Raw genomic sequence first — 10,455 nt, forward strand, 5'->3', positions numbered from 1 at the left:
AAGTGGAATCAAAATGTTATTTTTAAATTCTTTTGAACATTTGTTTATTTCCAGGTAGGGCGACCACTAGAAACGAATGTTTTTACCTTTTTTTATAAATATAAAAAATAGGTATAGAATTCGCTCAAACTTTAGAAAAAAATTCCGAGGCCCGGAGGGCCGAGTGTCATACACCAATCGATTCAGCTCGACGAACTGAGCAAATGTCCGTGTGTGTGTGTATGCGTGTGTGTGTCTGTATGTGTGTTGCCAACTAAGAGGTCGAGGTCTCAGAGATGGCTGGACCGATTTTAATCAAACTAGTCGCAAATGAAAGGTCTTCCCGTCACCCAAAACGCTATTGAATGGTATTGAGATAGGATGTTTACTTTTTGAGTTACACGAAGTTTTATGTCAATAAATTATTGCCTTTCATATATACTAATTATGGAAAATGTTATTACCAATAACATTGCTTTCTCACTACCAAACATACCCATATTTCAATCTCATTTACCGCGTCTCAAGATTCGTTTTTTGTATGTACATGCGGGATTGACGAATATCAAATGATGTCGAATAAAAAAAAAAGAAGGAAGAGAGAAATAAACAAGAAATAAATAATGACCTTTTGACGGTTGCCAGAATTCCTCACAAGCGGGTATATGTGAATAATCGTAAGCTCTGAAATGGAATTTATTTCGACATCTCATGGAAGGTTCAATCGATTATTACACGTTTTGATTAAAATCCGATCCGATTTGCAATTTCGACATTACAGGGTAATGAGTGAATAGAACTTTAAATTGCCGCTGAAAATCATTAAAATAATGTCATGCATGGAATGGAATGACACTGAGAAACAAACTACTATGAGTAAAAAATTATCCCTAAAAAAATAATCACAGTTAGGTGAATATTTTCCACCCTACTTTTCGTTAATTAACGCATAATCCAGTAAGAGTTACGTGATTTAAACATAGAACGTAGTGTAAGTGCAAATAAGTTGACAATTCATAACTCGTTCTCAGAATTTGTTTTGGAGTGTCAATACTGTGAATGACGCACTTGCTTTCAAATTTTTCGCCTTCCCACCTTCTGTCGTGTTACTGAAAATGCAACCAATTTATGAGGTTTGAAAAACTATATAATCTTTCTCAAGAAACAATAGATCACGTACGAGATACTTTGGTGGTACCAACATAAATTCTAAGGAGCGAATTCCCACCTGATATTTTTTCTTGAATGCACTTAAATATTCAAACAACATTTAATTGTTCCGTTTCTTTGCCGGCTAGTTGCAGGATATTCGTGACAATTTGTCATTAGGTTATTAGGCATACGGTCATTCGATGAAAAGGATATTTGGCATAAAGTCGTTTGGCAGAAAGACCGTTTACCATAACGGTCGTTCGGCAAACAAACAAGGACAAGAGTGCTGCGTCGGTTATTAATTTTCAAATAAGTTTGGTACATTTCACGTTTATTCTAGGTCAGAATCGCTCAGATAACGTCGATTATTTTATTTTTTTGGTTCAGGTATTGATATTTTGGTTCTATTTGTGCATTTGGAATTTCGTTACTTTTTCAGCCAAACCATACCATTCTACAACAAATTATCATATTTGAATGAAACTTTTGTAGCATTTAACGAGACGTTCAAACGCGGTTTTACCGACGAAACGACCAGGTACTCCGAAGAAAAATCGGAATAAAAAGTGTCTGTGAGTGATTTTCCGTCAGTTACCACAAATATAGCGACCCCTTGATAATGATAAAATTAATCTTTTTAGACAACACTGTTCTGGTTGCTATGCGTTATTTGTCAAGGAACCGCAATTATAGAAATAAACAAACAAACTGGAAAACTATCCCGATCCATTGTCAGTAGCCACGAAAATGCAAGAAAAAAAAAAGGTTAAGTTCGAATTAAAGCGATCTATTCTCTTGTGGGCAGTCATGTATTTCCAAATCTGTTGCAATAAAATGGACACAAGACGAAACTGAATGTTTATATTATGTTATTGAATAGAAAGAAAATAAAAACAATCATGTGTATTTGCTAATAATCAAGTAAAACTACTGTTTCTAGAACTAAAAAAAAAACGTGGAGCATGATGTTTATTTCGTCTATTATGCATTCAATTGAGACCAAAAACATTATTCCGTAACACTAGAAGAGCCCTCACAGAAGTTTGAATCAATGGGAAAAGAACGATAATGAAATTGCTGCGTTCTGTGATGTCGATTTAATTTAAGCGATTTTCAAAGATCCTTTATACATTGAGTCAGTAACCAAAAAATGCATTTATTTATGTTTTTTTTTCTGCTAAATCATGCGTAGAAGCTTGATTGTTATCCATGAAGATCTTTATTGGAAATGCGTTTCAAGTCTTCTCAAGAGAATTTTCCAAGAATTATCCAGATGTCATATTAAAACTATTCTGGGGTTAGCAAAAGTCATAAAACAAAAGTTTGTCTCATTGGCGTGAAGAAATAGTAATGCTAATGATACGATCTTAGAAGAAATTCTTAGTCGCATAATATGAATATTTTCTGAAAACTATGCAATAGTTTCAATTCATTATTGTATTTTTCTAATGGTGTGAGATGCTTATGCAGTTGATTGGTAACTGCTATGCTATCAAATTTCCGGTGCATACAATTACTGGTGGTGCAAATAAAATAATATAACATATCCGTATCGCAAAAACATAGCGCTTCACTTAACTTTTAAGGGCCGATTCTTGTTCTTAGGCACAGTGGTGAAATGCGCGACTGGTATATCGATACGGAGTTAGTTTTGTTTATCTACATAAACATGTCTTTGAATAACAGTATCCAAGGTATCTGTTATTCGAAATCAATAATTTATCAAATCGAGTTGCCAGTTTTAACAAATTTTCAAGCAATTTCGTTCTGACATTTCGAGTTACTGAGGGGTAGTCAGATTTGCGATACAGTTTTAATGGACGAGTGGCAGGTCATGTCGTCGGTTTTTACTTTTAATGTAGATGAAAACACTGGACGATCTTTATTGTATGGCGGTCTATTCAGTCATTTAGAGAATGTTTAACACCTTTCAAAAGCGGCCTTTATACAAGACAATACTATTGTCATTACAAGGAGTATCCCAACACTTTTGATCTTGTAGTGGAAACTTCATCGGGTTGAGTAAAATATTGTCAAAAAAAATCAAAACTGCTCATCAATCCAACAATACTTACTCTCCAGAGAGGAAACTGTTTAATATGTGCAATGAACTCTTCTCTCAATGTTTCAATATTTATTTACAATATTTGAAGAAGTTACCCAATTGAATTGACGGTATTGACAATATTTTGGATTGACAATAATGTCACGGCAGTTTTGTTGAAAATGAGTAATTTATTTTAATCGCGTAATCAGGACAGAATTGAAAATGTGATCACCTGCATAATCTTTCATGGTGCATTGAAACGACATGAAACTGTTTACATTGGACATAATGAGCAATCGGAGCGTTCTGTATCTAATAAAAAATTCGTGTTTTGTTTTCATTCAATAATAATCGACATGAATGATGATAGTGATAATCGCATAGTTGCCGCCATCAAACAGGAACTTCGTCTTGAGACCCCAGAGTTTGGAACTCTGGTACACCCTGATGATACCAGATTAACGGGAAACGATAGCTTTAGTTATGACTCGGGAATAAATAAGCACTTCAAGGAACAAAATAATGTGCACAAGGTCATCCAGATATATCGATGTGATATCTGTGCCAAAGAATTCAGCCGGAAAGGAGTTCTGAAGCGACACCAACGCATTCACGCTGAAGACTTTTCAGTCAGGTGTGACTTTTGCAATAAAGGTTTTTACGATACAAATAACCTGAAGAATCACATCCGCTGTCATACTGGAGAGCGTCCGTATAAATGTAATACTTGTGATAAGACATTCCGTACCAGTAGCACCCTGAAGGAGCACCAGTTTGTTCATTCAGGAGAACGACCGTTTGAATGTGACGTATGTGGCAAATCATATACTTATAGCAGTGCGTTGTCGGTGCATAAACGCTGTCACGCTGCAGATCGTCAACACAAGTGTGATGATTGTGGTAAAGAATTCACTACTCTATGGGCACTCAAGCAGCACAGGTTTGTACACACCGGTGGCCACCCACTGCTATGTGATGTTTGTAACAAAGGATTCCTCAGTGCCAGTCTGTTGCTCCTCCATAAACGCATACACACAGGAGAAAGACCTTTCCGTTGCGAGATCTGCGATGAGTCGTTCATACAACAGGGTAAGCTAACGTACCACATACAGCGAGTTCATACTGACGATCGTCCTTATAAATGCGATTTGTGCGATAAAAAATTTATGCAGAAGAATCAACTTGATTATCATATGCGTAAGCATACCGGTCAGATCGCAAACGTGTGCCAGATCTGCGACAAGGGATTCAGGTGCAAAACGGATCTAAATTCTCACATACGAATACATACTGGCGAGCGGCCATACAAGTGCGATATTTGCAACAAGGATTTCATCAGAAGTGACCACCTCACGCGGCATCGACGAATTCATAAGCGGGAACATTCATCGCCGTAAAATCAGTCCCCAAGCAAATGGGTCGAAGGGTTTTTCGATAGAATAATTACGAATAATACACAAGTTTGAAACACTTTGATGATAATGCTTAGTTGTGAAAATGATCCTTTAAATTTGATTGTAACTTCTAACATCTCGGTAATTGAAAAATCAACTTTTGTCAGTCAGTATTTTTTTTTGTAGATAGCATAAAGCCATTCGGACAGCGACGTATTTCTTTTATTTTCCTCGACTAATTCTGTTTCTTTTTTCTCTTTATTATGGTTTATTTTAAACCAATTCGATATCACATAACAAGTCTTTCCTTTGCATTACTCTACTCATATAAAGTTTTAGTTGATGTTTGTTTGGTTCTAGAGTATGGTCAATGTAGATCGTTTTTTATTTGTAATTTTACTCATATTACTTGTTCCAGAAACATAACAAAGTACAACATTCTTCTATCGTATTTGAGTAAACTTCTATGGTATTACCAAAAGCAATAGTTAAAAAAAAGATAGTAGTTGTTATCTTTCATCAAAATCAGAAACATTCTTCACTGAAAATCGTTTGATTCTAACGATAATTGATGAAAATGATCGAATTTCTGAAGTACTGAATTTCACCCTTTAATTCGCATATCGGCCAACATCTCCAGTCGCTTTACTCCAAGCTTTACAGAGAAAACTCACCCCTTCTCGAAAAAGCTCTCTTTGCTAGACAATACAAAATTTTAGCAATGCTCTCAGTGAGCGTGAGAGAACATGCATTTGCGAACGTCAAAGGATAAAAAATAGAGCAAACGTGAGAAACTATTGATAAGCACACTGACTGTGATCCTTTTGCATACGGTGACAGTTCTCTCTCGTGAATGACGAATTTCGGTTGTGTTTTTGTTTATGAATGCCTTTTTCTTAGTAAATATTCGATAAATCTAGACGTCCGGTGGAAATATTAGCACACGAATGTTCAGTGAATGTCAGCGGTGAAATTTGTGTGGGGTTTTAAGTTGCCGTTATATCTCGATTATGCGGAATCACTGTTAGTGTCTGTAAGAACTTCGGGTTCGGTTTAGTAAGTGACGTTTTCGGACCTCTGGAAAACCCGCGGTAAGTAGAGTTTCTTCCAAACTCGCTTAACTTTACCAGTAGTAAGTAAAAGCCGCCTGTCTTGCTACCACAACAAGAGCACTTACGCTGTTTTTCTTTCTATTGAGGAGCCAGACAGAATCCGATCAATAATTTTTCCACCCATTCCGTCATTCTCTGCCACCTGTGCGCCGGTTTGAGACGGGAGGGGTTTCAAGTGTTTCTTCTTGAAATTCTACTCTAGAAGGTATATCTGGTGCTGTTGTTGTTGTTGCATGGCAGTGATAACCGGGAAGGGAACTGTTTTTAAAGCTGTGCAGGTTTAATCCTCGTCGTTGGGCCTTTCACTATTCAACCATTGATAGATATAAAATTAGTTGCAGTTTTGTTTGCTTTCTGGTCGGCGAATCTAGATCATATTTCAGCGGTGAGGGAAGCATATGTCTACAACAAGATCCAAAATATTTTCATTTGAGGATATGATATTCAACCGATTTTTCCATATTATCAATTCGTTTGGATGTCAGATAAGAAGAAAATGCGCATGTGTGCAGATTTGGTAAATATCGAAGCTGTAGTAAAACCAAAGCCTTTTACTTTGATCAATGGCTTGGTTTCAAAATATACAGCTATATTGATGATTATTGTTAGGATTTTGCATCATATTCTATAAGAGTTTTGTGATTCGGAAGGACTTACATCATTCAACTATAATACTATAATTGGGAATAAAACAAATTTGCTTTTAGTTTAATCCGATATGTACTTTTTCTGCATTATTAGTCAATTTGAAACTAATTCCAGTTACTTAATTAGGCTGCATGGAGAAACTACGCACTTTGGAGTTGACTCCAGCTGTAGGGATCTGTGCAGACTTCTCTTCAGGCGATTTAGCGGCTTTTGTCTAAGATTTTCGAAATGTTTCTATGTTTGTAACTTGTTGTTTGTATTGAGAGAGTTGGACTCCATGGTCTCCGCTTTATACCATTTCATTTCATTGTTTACCGTTCCGGTAGTAACGAAGCTTTACCTTGCTCGATCACAGCTGCATATTGCCTGCCGAACCAAATATTTTTAAGGTAAACTTGCCTTTTTCTTCGTCCTGAAATGCTCATCCACGCCGTTCCGTTGCATGGCAGTATAAAAAGACATCCCGGGAAGCAGCTTAAAGTCTCCACAACAGTTTCATCGCCCATTTTAACTCAGGACAATTTCGTGAAATATTAGTGATCCCGGTTTTAGCCGTCATATTTTGTTTATTATTACGGTTCGATACAGTTTTCACCTTGAACGACTTCATACCTTACCGGTGCTTGGAAAGTTGGAGACTTCTAGCCACAGTTCTTACCGAAACATCTGGTCTCTTCTGCTATATTTACTTCACCTTCGCGTCCATCTGGTGGTTCCTGAGATCCGTTTTGTACCGCCCAGCCTTCCTGGATGTTGTCAAACAGAAGAATTTATAAATATTATGGACAGTGCTTGCAGAAAAACCGATATGCTGCTATCAACTTTTGCATTTGAAAAATTGACAAAAATTGCCAACTTTTCAAGGGTTTACCTACTGACTAAACTACCCATGCAGCATCAATTATAGTAACCCATGAGTCAGCGCACAAAATTTGACAGCCCTTCCAGTCGAACTTTAACCGTGATAGTAAAAACAGTGAAGAAGCTCAATCGTTCAGAAGTGTGCGCGTTCAAGGAACGGCACCCCACCGCGTTGAAAACGCGCATCATACGGCACTTTATGGACGCCGGATACGCCCGTTCCAGCATCTATAACATCTTGACACTATTAGGCAACAATCAGAGCATCGAAAGAAGCCCGGTTCCGGACGACCGACATACATGTCAGGAAGCGGAAGTCGCGTCCACTGGTTTCGGAATTGCAAGCAATGACGCAGCGGCACCGGCTGAATAAGATGGCCAACTCGACTTTCCCGGTGAATCGTGACTTGAAACGATCGTTGAATACCGATGTGGTACTCAAGTCGGCGAACCCGCCCAACATTCCCCAGCTGCGTTCCATCAAGAATTTCTGGGCCAACATGAAGCGTAAGATCAACTCCCACAATTTTGTCGCGAAAACTGAGATGGAATTGATAAATGAAACGAAGTAAGAACTACAAAATATTCCTACGCGCATATTTTTCGTTCGCCATGGCGAATGCTCCGAAAGACCGCTGGCAAGGGCGAAGATTTTTTTTCAAGTAAGCTTTAATAATTATCATGGGAAATATATCAAAAGCAATTATCTGTCAAAGTTCTAACGTTAGGTTAACAATGAAGTTCTGGAGACTGACGGCGAGCATTTCTGGACTCGAAGATAGATTCGTATAAGTGACGTAATCTTTTTCCTGTCTACTCTATTTTCTAGAAGATACCTGAACCGAGAGAATCATAGGCTTAAGGAGTGTATCGAAAATAAGCTATCCACAAATTTTTCTTTCAAACTATGATAAAAAACGATATTTTATTCAGACTAAAAATTCATCCTTTGTTGTACGAGGGTAAACTTGAGCATAATGAAAACCGGATGAAATGAAACGTTGGATGGGTCGAAGCTGAGGACAATTTAGTGGATTGATATTTTTCTCAACGAAATTTATGCCCTTTTCCGCAAGTCAATTTAGAGTGGTTTTGGCATAATGAGCCGACGCTAAATCCGGCCAAAACAGTGGAGGTGTACTATGCTTCTTATATAAAGGCAGCAATCTCTTCTGGAGACACTCAGATCGATAGATTTCTGCATTTACAGTTCCGGTAGTGTAAAAAATGGTTGACTTCAAACCCCAGGAACATATTGCTTACCATACCAGTACCTTTCGACCGAATTTCTCCACTTGAATCGACCTCTCCGCATCGCTCACATCCTCCCCAACGACGACAGTAAAGTATTGTGAATCTGGACCTGGAGTCCTCCTTTACATAAGTCTCACCGTTCATCAAAACGCATGCATCCGGACACTGCAAAAGACGCGAATACAATTTTCAGGCCCATGTTGCTGCTCGTTTCCTCTGTTCTACACTTTGTTTCGAGATTTTCTGCTTCTTGTAGGTCTTCAGGTATTTTGCCTCTTGATACGCTAGATCATTCCGACACTCGTTCCTGCTTTTTTGGCAAAACCACGTATTGACATTGGTTTGTTCTTCATGATTGGAGATACCACTTTCTGGTCCAGTTTCGGGTTCGAAGAACCGGATTTTCTGCCTCTTCCTGGTAGCTCATCCAAAGAATAGTGTTCCCCAAACTTATTAATGGTGGTTGTAACACTGGCATGATGAATTCCAAACCGTATAGTAATACCCTTCTCATTTAGCCATGTGTCCAGAACCTTAATTTTCACTTCCTTTTCAATACGCGACATTTTGAAAACGCAAAATTTCAACCGCACAAACAAGTAAACAAACGAAAGCTGACAGCCAAGCGCACAGCATGCTGTGATCTGAGCATAAAAACCCATCGCAAATACATGCGTACAACACAAATGTATGTGGATAGCTTATTTTCGATACACTCCTTACAGGAAAACCGTCAAGCGTGGCCATGTCAACTATTTGAAAAATGTACAACGGATATTGAAATCCAATCCGAAGGCTTTGAGTTACCTTCTATCATGAAATTTGGGGAGTTTACTGGTTCGTGTACGCAAGAAATCTGTCAGCTTTTTTTGGAAAATAATTTCTTGTGCTTTTACAAACGAAATCGTCGCTTTGCAGAGAAAATCGGCGAACACGATTTCAATGAGCTTATCGGTTCGTCCGGAATTCCGCAGGGTAGCCATCTCGGGCCTGTCAATATTTTTACTGTACTTCAACGACGTCAACTTTACTCTCGAGGGTCATCGTTCATCGTTTGCTGATGACGTTAGGATCTACTATTACATTCGAAGCCCAGAAGATGCAGGTTTTATACAGTGACAGTTGTTGAGCTTCGCCGAGTGGTGTAAAGTTAACCGTATGAAACTGAATCCTGACAAATGCTTTCTAGAAGGATCCCCGATAGTCAGGACAACGTGTGTTTAAGACGAGTGTTTTCCAGACGTATACTGCTTAAAATCTCTGTACTGCTCTTTTGTTCGTTCAACCATGGAGTACTGTTCTGTCGTTTGGAATCCTCCCTACATTTACGGTGCTCATAGAATCGAATCGATACATACTCAGATTCATTCACTTCGCTCTTCGGCGCTGACCGTGGAACAATCCTCACCAACTACCAAGCAACGAAAGTTGCGGGTTACTAATCGGTCTCGATATACTACAAGTTCGACGAGAAGTTGCGCGTGCTTTATTAATAGCGGATGTTTTGAATGATAAGATTGTTATAGATTATACTAGATATATTACTAGAAATTATCATTAGGGCCATATTGCCAAAGATAAACTCAAGGTTTCGATGTCCCATACGATTCATTGAAAAATGTTGGGTCAGTAATCGTGAACCAGTTGGTTCAGTAATAATGTAATTTTATTGACCCTCCGACCCTCCGGAAACAATACAAGTTAGAAAGGAAACAAACATATGTTTTTATTTCAGCACATAATAATTTCTTATCACAGCTGACTTTAATGCTTCATGGGATGAGGCAATAACAAACTAAGTAAATTCGAGACAATGGTTCTAAGTAGTTTTTACTTTCTTATTGTAAGAATCACTGGATATAAGGAAAAATTGCTGAATATCGTTCATACTGTAACTGGATATTTTTCCACACATAATCAATCATTGTCATAGTAACGACGCATCTAGTGATCAGTTGCTTGTTGTTTTGCTTCAAAACACTGAAACTGACAGTGAAGCAAGCTCATT

The 10,455-nt window shown here is 38.0% G+C and overlaps 1 protein-coding gene across 1 annotated transcript; it reads left to right on the forward strand.

Annotated features, from left to right (window-relative positions):
* The first annotated feature begins 3,534 nt into the window (after nt 1-3,534).
* LOC131427097 (zinc finger protein 239-like) lies at nt 3,535-4,575 on the forward strand. Its single transcript, XM_058590018.1, has one exon. The coding sequence runs from the start codon at nt 3,535-3,537 to the stop codon at nt 4,573-4,575; it is 1,041 nt and encodes a 346-aa protein (XP_058446001.1).
* The last annotated feature ends 5,880 nt before the right edge of the window (nt 4,576-10,455 follow it).

This window comes from Malaya genurostris, chromosome 2, assembly GCF_030247185.1.
Source record: "Malaya genurostris strain Urasoe2022 chromosome 2, Malgen_1.1, whole genome shotgun sequence".
In the NCBI taxonomy this organism is placed as follows: Eukaryota; Metazoa; Arthropoda; class Insecta; order Diptera; family Culicidae; genus Malaya; species Malaya genurostris.

What these genes read in the sequence shown, in the direction of transcription:
- LOC131427097 (XM_058590018.1), top strand. Translation starts at nt 3,535, where the DNA reads ATGAATGATGATAGTGATAATCGCATAGTTGCCGCCATCAAACAGGAA.